Consider the following 18,039-nt stretch of genomic DNA (forward strand, 5'->3'; position numbering starts at 1 on the left):
TTCTCTGTGGCAGCTCCTGCCCTCTGGAATGACCTACCCCCCGACCTACGTACAACTGCGGACCTGCGCCTTTTTCGCCGAGCCCTGAAGGCCCATCTATTCCGTGCGGCCGGCCTGGCGTAGTTTGGATTGTGTTTCAGTGGGGGGGTTTTGTATGGGTGTGTTTTTAGAACAGGCCTATTATTCAATTCGATTTTAACTATTTATTTATTCGTGGTTTTTAGTATCGCCTGTTCACCGCCCTGAGTCCCGCAAGGGAGATAGGGCGGTATATAAATTTAATAAATAAATAATAAATAAATATTTTATATCTTATCTTACATCTTATCTTATATCTCTTACATCTTATCTTATCTTATCTTGTGGAGTGCCTCTGAGGTTGCAGTGAGTTTGGGGAAAAAACCGGTTCCCCGTTTTGCAAAAACTTCCGCAATAACCGGAGGTTTGTTTGGGTTTTTTTCGAGAAGGAAGTCGAGACTTTCACAATTCCACCCAAGACGAAAACTGAACGGGGACTTTTCTTGGTGAAACAGCAAATTTCCTTTGTGGCTGGCAATAAGTCCCTCGTTGCTTTTTAAACCAGGGGTCTTCCTCCCCCTCCAACTGTGACAGGCGGTCCTCGAGTTACGAGTCTCAATTAAGCCCACGATGGTAGTGCCCAAAATTACGCCCCATCATTCAGCGCACAAAATCACGACGGTGGTAAAAATCAATTATCATACGATCCAGTCTGATTTTAATGGCTGTTTCCCTGCCCCAGTGGCCGTTAAGTGAATGCCGTGGTTGTTAAAGACAGCTCATTGTTTCGTCAGAAGTAAACTCGTGGTAAATTGCAGACATGTGACTGCGGGATGCTACAAGCGGTCGTAAATGTAGGCTGATTGCAATACGGTCACATTGATCGCAAGGGGTGGGGTGTGTGAATGGGGATGTTGCAACTTCGAAACCGGGCACAAAAGTCCGATTTTCGGGGTTTGTCGTAACTTTCAACGGCCACTAAGCAACTGGTCGTAAGTCGAGGACTACCTGTATCCCAGCGAATGGCCCATCTCGCCTGCGTTTTCTTCCCCTCCCCGTTAGACCAAACAGGTGGTCCTCGCTTACCGACTGACTCATTCAGCGACCGTTCAAAGTTACGATGCTGAAAACGGTTGCGAAAGGGGATCACGTGACCCCCCCCCAGGACATTGCGACCGTCATAAATGTGAACCAGTTCCCAAGCGTCTGAATTTTGGTTGTGCGATCATGGGGATGCTGCAACGGTCGTTAAGTGTGAAAAACGGTTAAGTCACTTTTTTTCAGTGCCGTGGTTAACTTTCAACAGTCACTAAATGAACTGTTAAATCCAGGACTATAATAATAAAGTTGGAAGGGACCTTGGAGGTCATCTAGTCCAACCCCCTGCTCAGGCAGGAAACCCTATACCATTTCAGACAAATGCCTATCCAGTCTCTTCTTAAAAACTTCCAGTGTTGGAGCATTCACCGCTTCTGGAGGCAGGTTGTTCCACTGGTTAATTGTTCTAACTGTCAGGAAGTTTCTCCTTAGTTCTAGGTTGCTTCTCTCCTTGGTCAGTTTCCACCCGTTGCTTCCTGTCCTGCCTTCAGGCGCTTTGGAGAATAGCTTGACTCCCTCTTCTTTGGGGCAGCCCCTGAGATATTGGAAGACTGCTATCATGTCCCCCCTCGTCCTTCTCTTCATTAGACTAGACATATCCAATTCCAGCAGCTGTTCCTTATATGCTTTAGCCTCCAGTCCCCTGATCCTCTTTGTTGCTCTTCTCTGCACTCTTTCTAGAGTCTCAACATCTTTTTTACATCGTGGTGACCCACTGTTTTTTCCCCACCCATCGCAGAATGGAAATTGGAGAGGAAGGGATCACAAGAGAGTAAGCAAGCACCCAATGGTGAACAGATATCAAAAGTAATACAGGGACACAACAAGCCTGATGTACTCTCCATTGTGTGTGTGTGTACCTGCTTACTCTCTTGAAATCCCTTCCTCTCCAAAGTCTGTAACTATAAGCTTTAATTCCCTTTTTGCTAATTATCCCAGAGCCGGAATGAACATACGTAGGGTGGGAGAGTGGGGGAAAGAAAAGCCCACTTATCGACTGCTTTGCTTAGTGACCTTAGTCGCGGGTTCCAACAATGACTGCAAACTGAGGAGCATCTGTAATTGGCCTGGGGGGGGGCAGACCTACTCTCTTCGTTCCATGGCAGGCAGATGGAACCTCTATCCTTCCAGCATCAAAGCATCACCACCCATTTTGGAAAGGACCCCTGGGAGTTGTAGTTTAAGTATAGTTGGAAGGCTGCGGTGCTCTCCACCATTTCTACACAGTGAAACTAAGGAAATACAGAGTACAGAGAAGAGCAACAAAGATGATCAGGGGGCTGGAGGCTAAAACATATAAGGAACGGTTGCTGGAATTGGGTATGTCTAGTTTAATGAAGAGAAGGACGAGGGGGAACATGATAGCAGGGTTCCAATATCTCAGGGGCTGCCCCAAAGAAGAGGGAGTCAAGCTATTCTCCAAAGCGCCTGAAGGCAGGACAAGACGCAACGGGTGGAAACTAATCCGGGAGAGAAGCAACCTGGAACTAAGAAGAAATTTCCTGACAGTTAGAACAATTAACCAGTGGAACAGCCTGCCTCCAGAAGCGGTGAATGCTCCAACACTGGAAGTTTTTAAGAAGAGACTGGACAGCCATTTGTTTGAAATGGTGTAGGGTTTCCTGCCTGAGCAGGGGGTTGGACTAGATGACCTCCAAGGTCCCTTCCAACATTATTATTATTATTATTATTATTATTATTGTTGTTGTTGTTGTTGTTTGTTGTTGTTGTTGTTTTGTTGTTGTTGTTGTTATATTATTATTAAATTGGACAGCCTGTTTTCTGCATAAAGAGCCTGCCCTCACGCAAAATGAACTGTTGTAAGTCAGGTATCCACTTAGTGACTGTTCGAAGTTACAACGGCCCTGAAAAAAAAAGTGGTTTATCACTGTTTTTCACACTTAGGACCGTTGCAGCATCCCTGTGGTTGTGCGATCAAAATCCAGACACTTGGCGATCGACTCGTATTTATGACGGTCGCAGTGTCCTGGGATCGCGTGAATCCCCTTTTGCGACCTTTTGACGAGCAAAATCCCTGGGGAAGGCCAGATTCACTTAAACAAGAGTCTGACTAATTTTAACAACTGCGGCCATTCCCTTAACAACCGAGGCAAGAAAGGACGTAAAAGGGGGCAAGCCGCCCTAACAAATATTTCACTGAACAACAGAAATTTTGGGCTCAGTTGCAGTCGTAAGTTGAGGACTGCCTGTAGGTCCTTAAATGAGGACGTCGCTGGAAACCACTTAGAAAGACCATGGACGGCTTACTTTTCATGAGTCTTCCTGACATGTCCCTTAGTGCAAACAAAGGACTATTTCTACTGGACGCCGAAACCGTGGAAGCATCGTGAGAGTCACCCGGAACAGGACAGTCCTCGTCTTCTGACGGAGTCAACCCCAAATGGGGGTTCTCCCCGCCTTGGCCAAGCAGCAAATGGTTCCGAAGAGTCAACGTTGGCCGGCTCAAACATGCCGGAGAGGGCTCGGCGGGGTAACGGTCATCCAGTCCTCCATTAAGCGACTCGCCGAGGGGGGAAAAGCCGGGAGGGTCCTGCTGCTGCAGGCAAGGGGAGACCGGCTCGGCCAGGGAGCTGTGCTTCACCGTGTTCAAGCTGTGCGCTCGGATGCGGAACCAGGTGGCGGAGCGGAAAGTCTCGGCTTCCAGCCAGAATCGGACCAGGTGTTCCATGCGGTGGAGCTCCATGTACTGGGCGAAGTACGGGAGGGCCACGGGGTCGCGCAGGACTTGCGCCAGCGTCTTAGACAGGCTTGACTTGCTTTCTTGAGCTTGGTAATCCAGGCAGGAGCGGCCTAGAGGAAGGAGAAGGGAGAGGAGGTGAGGAGGGGGATCCCGCCAAGGTTCCGACGGACGCGCCGAACCAGCCCCAGCACTTCTCACAAGGCACATCTGCCTTGAGTTGATTTAAGCAAAGGCCGGGGAGGGTATCTTTGTCAGGGACAATCTGATGTGCATATTTTTTTAACTAATTCGCATACAGGTTGTCCTCGGGTTATGGAAGCTTCCTATTACGGTGGTTAAGTCATAAAGGTGGTAAAACGGTTGACCAAAAGTTACACACCTGGCATTCATGCCTAAACTGGGACTAGAAGTCACAATCGCCTAATGATTGGCCCAAAGTCACCCAGGCACCTTTCAGGACTAAAACGGGACTAGAACTCACTGTCTCCAGGCGATTGGCCCAAAGTCACCCAGCTGGCTTTCATGCCTAAGGCGGGACTAGAACTCACCGTCTCCTGGCGATTGGCCCAAAGTCACCCAGCCGGCTAGCATGCCTAAGGCAGGACTAGAACTCACCGTCTCCTGGCGATTGGCCCAAAGTCACCCAGCTGGCTTTCAAGCCTAAGACGGGACTAGAACTCACCGTCTCCTGGTGATTGGCCCAAAGTCACCCAGGCGGCTAGCATGCCTAAGGCAGGACTGGAACTCACTGTCTCCTGGTGATTGGCCCAAAGTCACCCAGCTGGATTTCATGACTAACCTGGGACTAGAACTCACTGTCTCCTAGCTTCTAGTCTGGTGCCTTGATCACTTGACCATTTGGCTCAATCAATCAATCCATCAGGTACCCATTAGGATATTTTAGGCCTCTAAACATGCTCACGAGCTCTTTGGACTCAGCTAAACCAGAAAAAAGGGACCAGACTCACCCAGGTCTCCAAAATGTGCAGCTTCCATGTGGCTGGGCTGCTTCTTAAGGGCTGCCGTGCGACTGCTGCAGGACTCCATGTTGGCCGAGATGGCGTTGATAGCCACGTGGCTGGGTCCGGCGGCCTCGAGCAAGGCATGGTTCCTGGTACCTCTCTGTGGGGAATATCCTGGTGCTGCAGCTGGAAAAGGGAACCACAAGGTGATGCTTCTATGAGCTCAAACCTGGGTTGGTCTTGCAGGGCTGTTTATACAGGTGATCCTCAACTTACAACTACAATTGAGCTGAAAATTTATGTTGCTGAGCAAGATAGTTGTTAAGTGACACCCCATTTTACGACCTTTCTTGCCACTGTTAAGTTAGTCACACGGTTGTTAAGTGAATCTTACCCCATTTTATGACCTTTCTTGCCACTGTTAAGTTAGTCACGTGGTTGTTAAGTGAATCTGGTCTTCCCCCTTGACTTTGCTTGTAAGAAGGTCGCGAAAGGGGATCACATGACCTTGGGGCACTGCGACTGTCATAAATATAAACCGATTGCCAACATGTCTGAATTTTGATCATGTGACCGTGGGGATACTGTTAACGGCCACAAATGGGAATAGTGGTCATAAGTTGCCTTTTACGGTGCCTTTCTAATTTCGAACCGTCACTAAACGAACAGCTGTTAAGTTCTTGGCGTGTGTTGGCAATTTGGACCAAAATTTCTGTCACTAAGTGATACGGTCATAAAGCGCCACCAATGGAAACCCCCAATTTTCTAGATAAATCATCAGGGAAGGGAGCAGATGGCAATCAAGTGGTTGAAACTCTGTAGGAAGTTCCTGTGAAAATCCAGAACCACATTCAATGCATGAAAATGAATCCCAAAGGTGCTTTTTCTGGAGGCAACTGGACTTTCTTGTTTTTCTTTGAAGACGTTTCGCTTCTCATCCCAGAAGCTTCTTCAGCTCTGACTGGATGGTGGGGAATGGAAGGATTTATACTCCTTGCAGACAGCTGGTCATTTGCCTCCTTTTGGAGAGTCGTTGAGGCCACCTGGAGATTTGTCTGTGTCTTCAGGCTCACCTGAGTGGTGCAAATGGGTGTGGAGCCTTCTTGGACCTGCTGAAAGGACCGTGTTGTAGACAGGATACACAATGTCGGATCCCTCCCCCTCTGTTGATATAGATGGCCTTTTTGACCCCTCTTTCAAGCCAGTGGTCCTCTCTATCCAACATAGAACAAACCCATCAGGACAAGATTCAGCAGTCCATCTGCATTTAAGAGATGAAGGCCGCTCTTTCGAAGACAGCAAAGTCCACATTTTCGACAGGGAGGACCGCTGGCTTGAAAGAGGGGTCAAAGAGGCCATCTAGGTCCAAATTGAACAGCCCTCCCTCAACAGAGGGGAAGAGATAGGACACCATCCATCTCCAGTCTACAACACGGTCCTTTCAGCAGTCCCAAGAAGGCTCTACACCAGGGATAGTCAACCTTGGCTCTTTTATGACGCGTGGACTTCAACTCCCAGAATTCCTGAGCCAGCCATGCTGAGGGGAAAGGGAGAGGTTTCCATGCTGAGCCATGCTGGCTCAGGAATTCTGGGAGTTGAAGTCCACGAGTCATAAAAGAGCCAAGGTTGACTACCCCTGCTCTACACCCATTTGCACCACTCAGGTGAATGATGGACACAGGTAAACCTCTAAGTAGCCTCAACGACTCTCTAAAAGAAGGCAAATGACCAGCTGTCTGCAAGGAGTATAAATCCTTCCATTTCCCGCCATCCAGTCAGAGCTGAAGAAGCTTCTGGGATGAGAAGCGAAACGTCTTCAAAGAAAAACAAAAAAGTCCAGTTGCCTCCTGAGGGAAAAAAAAAAAGCACCTTTGGGATAACTATGACCTGGAAGACGGAGAATCTCCACGGAGATTAAAATGGCTCACACTGAGGAGTAGCCAGCCACCTGAATCGATGAGTCAGAATTATAAACAGTCCAGAAGTGACATAATTTCATTTCTTTCCCCACTTCCTGCTGTTATATTCAAAGAATGAAGGCAATTAGACTGATTAAGTCAGTGTTTTTTCAAATTTCTGAGGTGTGGACTTCAACTCCCAGAATTCCCAGTGTTTTTTCCCCAAATTTCTGAGGTGTGGACTTCAATTCCCAGAATTCCCAGTGGTTTTTTTTTCAAAATTCTGAGGTGTGGATTTCAACTCCCAGAATTCCCAGTGGTTTTTCAAATTTCTGAGGTGTGGACTTCAACTCCCAGAATTCCCAGTGGGGATTTTTTCCCCCCCAAATTTCTGAGGTGTGAACTTCAATTCCCAGAATTCCGCAGCCAGCATGGCTGGCTGGGGAACTCTGGGAGTTGAAGTCCACACCTCACGGTTTAGAAACATTGGTCTGAGCAATGAAGCACATGAAGACTTTGTGATAAGGCGGCCAAAAGTAAATTAGTTTTAATGGGCGGAAGCTAAATTAGCAGAGGAAGGCGGGGCCAACATAATTGGGTTTTAGGAATAATGGGGTAGTCATTTAGCTTTTCTTTGTAACCCGGAAGAAGAAAAAAACTAGTTTCCTTCGGGTTGGTGAGGAGATATTAAAATATTCTGCTGCACTATGACAGAACAGGTAGTCCTCGACTTACAACAGATCATTTAGTGACCGTTCGAAGTTACAACAGCCCTGAAAAAAAGGGGACTTCTGAGCATTTTTCACCTTTATGACCTTTGCAGCTTGCTCCCTGCGGTCGTGGGGTCAAAATTCAGATGCTGATTTGTATTTATGACGGTTGCAGAGTCCCCGGGAGGGTCCCGCGATCCCCTTTTGCGACCTTCTGACCAGCAAAGTCCATTGGGGAAGCCAGATTCAATTAACAACTGTGCCACTAACTTCACTACGATGATTCATTTAACGGCGGTGGCAAGGAAAGTTGTAAAATGAGGCAGAAACTTGACAAATGTATCGCTTAGCAACGGAAATTTGGGGCTCCGTTGTGGCCGTAAGTCGAGGACCATCTGCATCTGAGAGGACGAGGCTCTGAGTATGGATAGGGCTCAACTTAGAACCACTCATTGACTGTTCGAGGTTACAACAGAACTTATGCGACTGGTCCTCACACTTACGACCGTTGCAATATCCCCTACGGTCACGTGATCAAAATTTCAGGCGCTTGGCAAGCGGCCTGCATTTATGAGGGTGGCAGCAGCATCCTGGGGTCATGTGAACCCCTTCCTAGCCTCTTTCCGACAAGCCAACTCCAGCGATCGGCTGAATAATGGTGGCAAAAATAGGTCGCAAAATGGGGCACGACTCACTTCGTAGCAGCTGTGTTGCTTAGCGACGGAAACTCCAGTCCTGATTGTGGTCGTAAGTTGAGGACTTCCGGTTAACGGAGATTAGGGAAGTGGCATTTGAGCGGAATCCCCTAATCCAGAGGTCACCAACCTTTTCAGGCTGGCGGCCTGGAGGGAAAGGGAGCTGAGAAATGTGCGTACATGCACGCACAAGTGCAGAAACAGGGCAGAGCGCACGCACACGGCGCTAGTGGACCCATTTGCGTAGGTGTGCAGGCGCTAGCCCCATGCACATGCGCAAACGGGCCATGAAACCCACATGGGGCTAGCCATCCCCGTTTGTGCATGTGAGCAGGTGCTAGTTGCCGCCGCTGCTACCCCCGTGCGCATGCCCAAGTGGGTTGTGTAACATGCGCATGCTAGTCGCCCTTTTGTGCATAGGCGCTAGCCACTGCGGCTGCTAGCCCCAGTGCACATGCGCAAATGGGCTGAGGAAACCCCCGCGCGCAAGCGGTCCCATTTGTGCAGGTATGCATGTGCAAATGGGTCCGTGGGTGTTAGTGTGAGTAGGGGTGAGTGCGTGCACATGTGCACGTGCGCACTGTCCAGTCTGTCCTGCGGCCTGCTGTAGTAGGCCGCGGCCCATGGATTGGGGACCCCTGTCCTAATCGTAAAAGATGATGGACATTTGCAGAAACGGAGGGCAATTCAGTCTGAGTTCCTAATTGCTGGGAAATTCAGGTTTTAATAATGATGATGATGATGATGATGATGATGATGATGATGATGATGATAATAATAATAATAATAATAATAATAATAATAATAATAATAATAATAATAATAAAATTGGAAGGGACCTTGGAGGTCATCTAGTTTTAATAATAATAATAATAATAATAATAATAATAATAATAATAATAATAATAATAATAATAATAATAATAATAATAATAATAATAATAATAATAATAATAATAATGATAAAGTTGGAAGGGACCTTGGAGGTCATCTAGTCCAACCCCCTGCTCAGGCAGGAAACCCTATACCATTTCGGACAAATGGCTGTCCGGTTTCTTCTTAAAAACTTCCAGTGTTCTGAAATGGGGCCTCTTACCAAAATTGCCAGGCATCTGAGCCGGTCCAGACTCTGCAAACAGGAAAAGAAAGCAGATTAATTTTTGCCTGAATGTCTGAAATGGGACAGAAACAGGATACAGTGCCCAGCCCACCTCACTTTAGAAGCCCTGCAGAGCAGAGAGCCTCAACCTGTGGCCACCAGCTTGGCCACTGGGATGTGTGAGTGGCGAGCCAGTGCACGCGGTGTGCAACCACACTCGCACGAGCATCACCCTGGGTGTTCGCGGCCTCGTTCGCACGAGCGTTGTGGCTGTTGGTGGCCCCACTCGTGCAAGGGCTCACGGCCCCGTTCAGCCGAGCAATGGGTGTTCGTGTGCACTCACGCGCATGCTTTTACCCCCCCCACAAAACCATCCTTCTTTCACCCCCCCCTCCTCCTGCTCCGGACCACCAACCCCGAATCATTGGGGAACTCTGTTGAAGTGTTTAGTCAGCATATTCAAGGTCAAATCCAGATAAAATTGGCCAGTTTATGACACCCTTGGAGCAAATTTGAATGTCAGGGTTAAAAAAAAAAACGGCTTGAAAATTTAATTCCAGATCATCTGCAGGATTCAGAGTCGGCTTGAGGCAGAAAGAATGGCAGAGTTGAGTGCGTCCTTGCACAACGGGAGTTTTATAACACAGGTAGTCCTCGAGTTACGACTTCAGTTGAGCCCCAAATTTATGTGGCTCGGTGAAACGTTGGTGAAGTGAGCTCTTTGCCCCATTGTACGACTTTTCTTGCCACAGTTGTTAAGTGAATCGTTTCTCAAGTCAGTAACATGGTTCTTAAGAGAAGCTGCGATCCTCACTGACTTCGCTTGTAACAAAAGGTCACAAAAGCTGAACACTGGACCCCGGGATAGTGCAACCGTCATAAATATGAACCACTTGCCAAGCGTCTGAATTTTGATCAGGTGACCACGGGGAGCCTGCAACGGTCGTAACTGGGAAAAAGGGCCGTTAAGTCCCTTTTTTTCAACGCCGTTGTAACTTTGAACGGTCATTAAATGAACAGTTACCACCTGTGGGCCTTTTTGCCATCTTTGTAAGTGCCAGCCTCTCTCTCCTGGCAACCGGATATGCTCACACGCCAGTGACACTAAAAAGGCGTGTTCAGTACAGGTGGACCTTGACTTATGGTCGTTTGCTTAACCATCATTTAAAATTGCGATGGGTTCAAAATAAATTACACCTGAAGTTTATTTATTTTAGTTGTATTCTGCCTTTATTTTACAAATAACTCAAGGCGGGGAACATATCCAACACACTTACTTCCTACTCCTTCCCCAGAACAACCCTGTGAAGTTGGCTGGGTTGAGAGAGAGGGACTGGCTTTCATGCCTAAGGCGGGACTAGAACTCACTGTCTCCTGACGATTGGCCCAAAATCACCCAGTTGGCTCTTGTGGCTGAGGCGGGACTAGAACTCCCTGTCTCCTGGTGATTGGCCCAAAGTCACCCAGTTGGTTTTTATGCCTAAGGCGGAACTAGAACTCCCTGTCTCCTGGTGATTGGCCCAAAGTCACCCAGTTGGTTTTTATGGCTAAGGTGGGACTAAAATTCACTGTTTCCTGGTGATTGGCCCAAAGTCACCCAGCTGGCTTCCATGGCTAAAACGGGACTAGAACTCACGGTCCCCCCACTTTTTGGGCTGGTTCCTTAAAGGCTAGATCAAACTGGCTACGACTGCTTAATTCTATTTAATTCCTAATTAAGTTACAACTGCTACTCCACCCACAAGGTCACATGACTGCATTCCAGGCGTTTGGCAACCGGCATGCAATGTCCCACGGCAAAAAAAACCACTCACTGGATACACCGGATTTGGACTCACGACCGCGTGACTGGCTCGATAGCCACAGTGACTTGCCATCATAAAAATGGTCATAAAATCGAGCCCAGTTGCGTGGTGACTTGAGTTATGACCTTAAGGAGTGACTAGCCCAGGGGGTAGGCAACCTTGGCTCTTTTATGACTCGTGAACTTCAACTCCCAGAATTCCTGAGCCGGCCTGGCTCAGCTTGGAAACCTCTCCCTTTCCCCTCAGCATGGCTGGCTCAGGAATTCTGGGAGTTGAAGTCCACGAGTCATAAAAGAGCCAAGGTTGCCTACCCCCTGGACTAGCCAAATCCCAAGCTCAACTGTGGTCATAAGTCGAGGACTAGGTGTACTTAAGAGTGGAGAGTTATAGGGTGGGAGTCATGCAGAAGGAAAGCTGGCCATCCAGAGCATTGAGGAGCATTTGTAATGCATGGCAACCATGCAGAATTAAGCCACTAGTAAAGTGGAAAAAAAGGGGGAATTTACCTTTAATTTCCCTGGCGTCTGCTGGCTTCTGGTGCTCTCTGCCTCTCACTGCGAAAGAAAAACAGAGAGAGGCTGTTTTTAGTGATGGAAGAAAAACTTAGGACTGCCCTTGCCAATACCTGTGCAGCTGAATCCAGGAATGCATCTCCCCAACTGCAGCAAAAGACTTACGACATCACCCTTAACCCCCCCTTTCCTCCCCCCCCACCACGCAACAAACAGGGCGAAATGCAGTCCAAGCATAAATAAAATCCACAGGTCACACCGAAAGAGGAAAACATTAAACCGACAGACTATTGTTAAGTGGCAAAGTGACGCAAGAGGACTTCAGTGTTAGGTCGGCAAAGGACACAAAAGTACAAACCAGATTATGCCACTAGATTGCGCTTTTCAGACTGGGTTGCTTTAAGATGGGTGGACTTCAACTCCCAGAATTCCCCAGCCAGCCATGCTTTATGATGGATGGACTTCCACTCCCAGAATTCCCCAGCCAGCCTACCTTAAGATGGATGAACTTCCACTCCCAGAATTCCCCAGCCAGCCTGTTTTAAGATGGAAGGATTTCAACTCCCAGAATTCCCCAGCCANAGGAGAGAGGAGAGAGAGAGAGAGAGGCAGAGAGAAAGAGAGGAGAGAGAGAAAGAGAGGAGAGAGAGGGAGGGAGAGAGAGAGGAGAGAGAGAGAGGGAGAGAGAGAGAGAGGAGACAGGCAGAGAGAGAAAGAGAAGAGAGAGAGAGTCAGAGAGAGAGAGAGAAACTCAAACAGGGAGAGAGAGAGAGAGAGAGAGAGAGAGAGAGAGAGAGAGAGAGAGAGAGAGAGAGAGAGAGAGAGAGAGAGAGAGATGCCAAGTGTAATTCTGTTCCCTTAAATCATTTCCCTGTCATACAAACACCACACGCTGAAGTTTTTAAAGAAATATGGGCTGACTTTTCCTCTTCCGGCTTCATCTTCCTTTCCTCTAGTGCCGTGCCTCTCTCGATCATAAGGCTGTGCGCTGGCGGCTCTCTTGTTTGAACTGAGCTTCAAAACCTGAGCTGGCAGAATGTGTGTGTGTGTGTCCGTGTGGGTGTGTGAAGAAGTCAACAATAAAGCACGATTGCAGGCCTCCTTCGCTGCCGCCCATCTCGAGATAGCAGCTGCCCTCTGATAATCGGAAGTGACTGCCCCAACCCACTCCTTACTTTGGGCACCACCAGCTCTCCTAGCGTCTCAAAAACCCAGAGAAAGGCGCATGGGACATGTAGTACATGGGCTGCGAGACCTCCCTTCCGTCTGCGGCCGATGGGTTTTCAGAGGAAGCTAGACCACCAAGGCTTTGGCCGGAGCCTTGAAGCTCCGTGGTCAACTGTCACCGTTCCGAACGGCCAACTGAATGATGTCCAGTAGGTTTCCTTTCCTCCTCCCGCTTTCCTTGTATGTTGAGACTTATTTTCTGACCGGAACTTCAAGAGCAGATTTTTATTTTTATTTTTTTTATATATACATCGCCCTCCAGAAGCCTTGGGAAGGTGAAGTACAGAGATTAAAAACGGCTCGCAAATACCAGGAATGTTCTTTGTGGCTTGGCTTTCTTTGTCTCTCTCTCTCTCTTTCAGAAATAGCAAACGAAAGTCTTAAAACAATTAAAAATGCCATTAAAAGAAAAAAGAAAAAAGCAAAGAGTAATTCTCGGAAGGCAAGATGGCCGATAATGACCGAGTATGCAAATATTTGCGGCTACTTAAAGGTTAATAGCAGGAAGGAAATACTCTTTCCTTCAAACTTATTTTATTCAAACTGATTTTATTCAGTTAGCCGTTCATTTAGTAACCGGTTCAAGGTATAACAGCACTGGAAAAAAGCAACTTATGACTGTTTTTCACACTTATGACCACTGCAGCGTCCTTATGATCATGTGATCAAAATTTGGCTGCTTGGCAACTGACTCGTATTTATGACGGTTGCAGATCGCGTGATCCCCTTTGACGACCCTCTGACAAGCCAAGGCAATGGAGAAGCCAGATTCACTTAACAACCGTGTCACTAACTTAACAACCGCAGCGATCCACTTAAGCGCCGTGGCCAGAAAGGGCGCAGAAAGGGGGCAAAGCTCACTTTACAACGGTTAGCAATGGAATTTTGGGGCTGGATTCTGGTCGTTAAGCCGAGGACTACATAAATTAGTGTTAACAGTCATGGTGTAATGGTCTGAGGGAAGGACCTAGGGCAGGGGTAGACAACCTTGACTCGTGGACTTCAACTCCCAGAATTCCTGAGCCAGCCATGCTGAGGAGAAATGGAGAGGTTTCCAAGCTGAGCCATGCTGGCTCAGGAATTCTGGGAGCTGAAGTCCCCGAGTCATGAAGGGGCCATAGTTCCCCCATGCTGGCTCAGGAATTCTGGGAGTTGAAGTCCACGAGTCATGAAGGGGCCAAAGTTTTCCTCATGCTGGCTCAGGAATTCTGGGAGTTGAAGTCCACGAGTCATGAAGGGGCCAAAGTTTTCCTCATGCTGGCTCAGGAATTCTGGGAGTTGAAGTCCACGAGTCATGAAGGGGCCAAAGTTTTCCTCATGCTGGCTNGAGAGAGAGAGGAGAGAGGCAGAGAGAGAGAAACTCAAACAGAGGGAGAGGCAGAGAGAGAGAGAGGGAGAGAGAGAAAGAGAGGAGAGAGAGAGAGGCAGAGAGAGAGGAGAGAGAGAAAGAGAGGAGAGAGAGAAAGAGAGGAGAGAGAGAGAGAGAAAGAGGAGAGAGGCAGAGAGAGAAAGAGAAGAGAGAGAGAGAGAAACTCAAACAGGGAGAGGGAGAGAGAGAGAGAGAGAGAGAGAGAGAGAGAGAGAGAGAGAGAGAGAGAGAGAGAGAGAGAGAGAGAGAGAGAGAGAGAGAGAGAGAGAGAGAGAGAGAGAGAGAGAGAGAGAGAGAGAGAGAGAGAGAGAGAGAGAGAGAGAGAGAGAGAGAGAGAGAGAGAGAGAGAGAAAGAGAGAGATGCCAAGTGTAATTCTGTTCCCTTAAATCATTTCCCTCTCATACAAACACCACACGCTGAAGTTTTAAAAGAAATATGGGCTGACTTTTCCTCTTCCGGCTTCATCTTCCTTTCCTCTAGTGCCGTGCCTCTCTCGATCATAAGGCTGTGCGCTGGCGGCTCTCTTGTTTGAACTGAGCTTCAAAACCTGAGCTGGCAGAATGTGTGTGTGTGTGTCCGTGTGGGTGTGTGAAGAAGTCAACAATAAAGCACGATTGCAGGCCTCGTTCGCTGCCGCCCATCTCGAGATAGCAGCTGCCCTCTGATAATCGGAAGTGACTGCCCCAACCCACTCCTTACTTTGGGCACCACCAGCTCTCCTAGCGTCTCAAAAACCCAGAGAAAGGCGCATGGGACATGTAGTACATGGGCTGCGAGACCTCCCTTCCGTCTGCGGCCGATGGGTTTTCAGAGGAAGCTAGACCACCAAGGCTTTGGCCGGAGCCTTGAAGCTCCGTGGTCAACTGTCACCGTTCCGAACGGCCAACTGAACGATGTCCAGTAGGTTTCTTTCCCTCCTCCCGCTTTCCTTGTACGTTGAGACGTATTTTCTGACCGGAACTTCAAGAGCAGATTTTTATTTTTTATATATATACATCACCCTCCAGAAGCCTTGGGAAGGTGAAGTACAGAGATTAAAATCGGCTCGCAAATACCAGGAATGTTCTTTGTGGCTTGGCTTTCTTTGTCTCTCTCTCTTTCAGAAATAGCAAACGAAAATCTTAAAACAATTAAAAATGCCATTAAAAGAAAAAAGCAAAAAGCAAAGAGTAATTCTCGGAAGGCAAGATGGCCGATAATGACCGAGTATGCAAATATTTGCGGCTACTTAAAGGTTAATAGCAGGAAGGAAATACTCTTTCCTTCAAACTTATTTTATTCAAACTGATTTTATTCAGTTGTAAGTCCTCGACTTACAGCCGTTCATTTAGTAACTGGTTCAAGGTACAACAGCACTGGGAAAAAGCGACTTATGACTGTTTTTCACACTTACGATCACTGCAGCGTCCTTATGATCATAATAATAATAATAAAGTTGGAAGGTACCTTGGAGGTCATCTAGTCCAACCCCCTGCTGAGGCAGGAAACCCTATACCATTTCGGACAAATGGCTGTCCAGTCTCTTCTTAAAAACCTCCAGTGTTGGAGCATTCATGTGATCAACATTTGGCTGCTTGGCAACTGACTTGTATTTATGACGGTTGCAGGTCGCGTGATCCCCTTTGACAATCTTCTGACAAGCCAAGGCAATGGAGAAGCCAGATTCACTTAACAACCGTGTCACTAACTTAACAACCGCAGCGATCCACTTACGCACTGTGGCCAGAAAGGGTGCAGAAAGGGGGCAAAGCTCACTTTACAACGGTTAGCAATGGAATTTTGGGGCTGAATTCTGGTCGTTAAGCCGAGGACTGCATAATTAAATTAGTGTTAACAGTCATGGTGTAATGGTCTGAGGGAAGGACCTAGGGCAGGGGTAGGCAACCTTGACTCGTGGACTTCAACTCCCAGAATTCCTGAGCCAGCCATGCTGAGGAGAAATGGAGAGGTTTCCAAGCTGAGCCATGCTGGCTGAGGAATTCTGGGAGTTGAAGTCCACAAGTCATGAAGGGGCCAAAGTTTCCCCCATGCTGGCTGAGGAATTCTGGGAGTTGAAGTCCACAAGTCATAAAAGAGGCAAGGCTGCCTATCCCTGACCTAGACAAATCTCCTGCAATCTCTTTTACAAGCTAAGAAATTAGGGTGATTTAACATCTAAGGCGGGACTAGAACTCACAGCCTCCTGGTTTCTACCTGGTACTATAAACACTACAAGAAACTGATTCTTTTTCAGACCTGGCCACTTTTAAGATGTGTGTAGTTCAAGTCCCAGAATTCCTCAGCCAGAATGTTTGGATTAAACCAGTGATTTATCAAACATGACCACTTTAGGCCAGTTTCATCATTTGAATCAGCATCTTGGCTGGAGAATTCTGGGAATTGAAGTCCACTCATCTTAAAATGGCCAACTTTGGAAAGCCTGAGTCAAGAGGATGGTCTAATGCAGGGGTAGGCAACCTTGGCTCTTTTATGACTCGTGGACTTCAACTCCCAGAATTCCTGAGCCAGCCATGCTGAGGAGAAATGGAGAGGTTGCCATGCTGAGCCATGCTGGCTCAGGAATTCTGGGAGTTGAAGTCCACGAGTCATAAAAGAGCCAAGGTTGCCTACCCCTGATCTAGACAAATACAGGTAGTCCTCGACTTAAGCCAGGGGTAGGCAACCTTGGCTCTTTTATGACTGGTGGACTTCAATTCCCAGAATTCCTGAGCCAGTATGGGGGAACTATGGCCCCTTGATGACTGGTGGACTTCAACTCCCAGAATTCCTGAGCCAGCCATGCTGAGGAGAAATGGAGAGGTTTCCATGCTGAGCCGTGCCGGCTCAGGAATTCTGGGAGTTGAAGTCCACAAGTCATAAAAGAGCCAAGGTTGCCTACCCCTGATCTAGGGAGAAGCAGCACCCAAAATGTGATCACACGTGACCACGGCGGGAGGGGACGTCAGAACTTCAAATTCAGGTCATAAAACCGTTAAACAAAAGGACGCAGGTTGAGGACTACCTTTATAAGTCAAACTGAACTCAGGAAGATTTATATTTATACACCTCTGGATCAAATTTCGGGGGGGAAAAACACTGGAGCTGTTTGCTTCTGCCTTTTTGCAATGATATTTCTGCTTCCAAGTTTAACTTAGATCCACTAAATAATAAAATCAACTTATATTCTTGGCTCATCCAAGCTGTTCCCCATCCAAGCATTAAGGAGGGTTGATCCGGCCTGATTTGCAAGATTGCCTCTAATACAGGCAGTCCTCAAATTACGACAGTTTGTTTAGTGACCGGCACTGGAGAAAGGGAGTTATGACCGTTTTTCACACTTGGCAACTGGCAGGTACTTATGACGGTTGCAGTGTCCTGGGGTCATGTGATCCCCTTTTTGTGACCTTCTGATAAGCAGAGTCAATGGGGAAGCCCAGACTAACTTAACCACGGTGTGACTAACTTAACAATGGTAAGGATTCACTTAACAACTGTGGCAAGAATGGTCATCAAATGGGGCAAAACTCACTTGACGAAGGTCTCATTTAGCAACATACGTTTTTGGCTCAATTGAGGTCGTAGGTCAACCTGTACTAGCCTCCAGAGCAGTATTTTTCAACTTTAAGATGGGTGGACTTCCATTCCCAGAATTCCCCAGCCAGCAAGCTTTAAGAGGGGTGGGCTTCCACTCCCAGAATTCCCCAGCCAGCAAGCTTTAAGAGGGGTGGGCTTCCACTCCCAGAATTCCCCAGCCAGCATGCTTTAAGGGGGGGGTGGACTCCCATAATTCCCCAGCTGGCAGGCTTTAAGATGGGTGGACTTCCACTCCCAGAATCCCCAGCCAGCATGCTTTAAGGGGTGTGTGGACTTCTGGGACATCCCAGAATTCCCCAACCAGCAGGCTTTAAGATGGGTGGACTTCAACTCCCAGAATTCCCCAGCCAGCCATGAAGTCCCCCCCCTTA

At 47.8% G+C, this 18,039-nt stretch overlaps 1 protein-coding gene across 1 annotated transcript in view; it reads right to left on the bottom strand.

The window, feature by feature from the left end:
* LOC107299088 (A-kinase anchor protein 10, mitochondrial-like) overlaps positions 1 to 18,039 on the bottom strand; it is a 53,233-nt gene that overhangs the window by 14,411 nt on the left and 20,783 nt on the right. The window contains exons 3-4 of the mRNA XM_029286678.1: positions 4,786 to 4,965; positions 3,385 to 3,927 (exon numbers count right to left, since the gene is read on the bottom strand). Of these exons, the coding sequence (XP_029142511.1) occupies positions 3,385 to 3,927; positions 4,786 to 4,965 (723 nt within the window). The remainder of the gene's footprint in view (positions 1 to 3,384; positions 3,928 to 4,785; positions 4,966 to 18,039) is intronic.

The sequence above is a fragment of the Protobothrops mucrosquamatus genome, unplaced genomic scaffold (genome assembly GCF_001527695.2).
Source record: "Protobothrops mucrosquamatus isolate PMUCROS unplaced genomic scaffold, P.Mucros_1.0 scaffold4520, whole genome shotgun sequence".
Classification (NCBI taxonomy): domain Eukaryota; kingdom Metazoa; phylum Chordata; class Lepidosauria; order Squamata; family Viperidae; genus Protobothrops; species Protobothrops mucrosquamatus.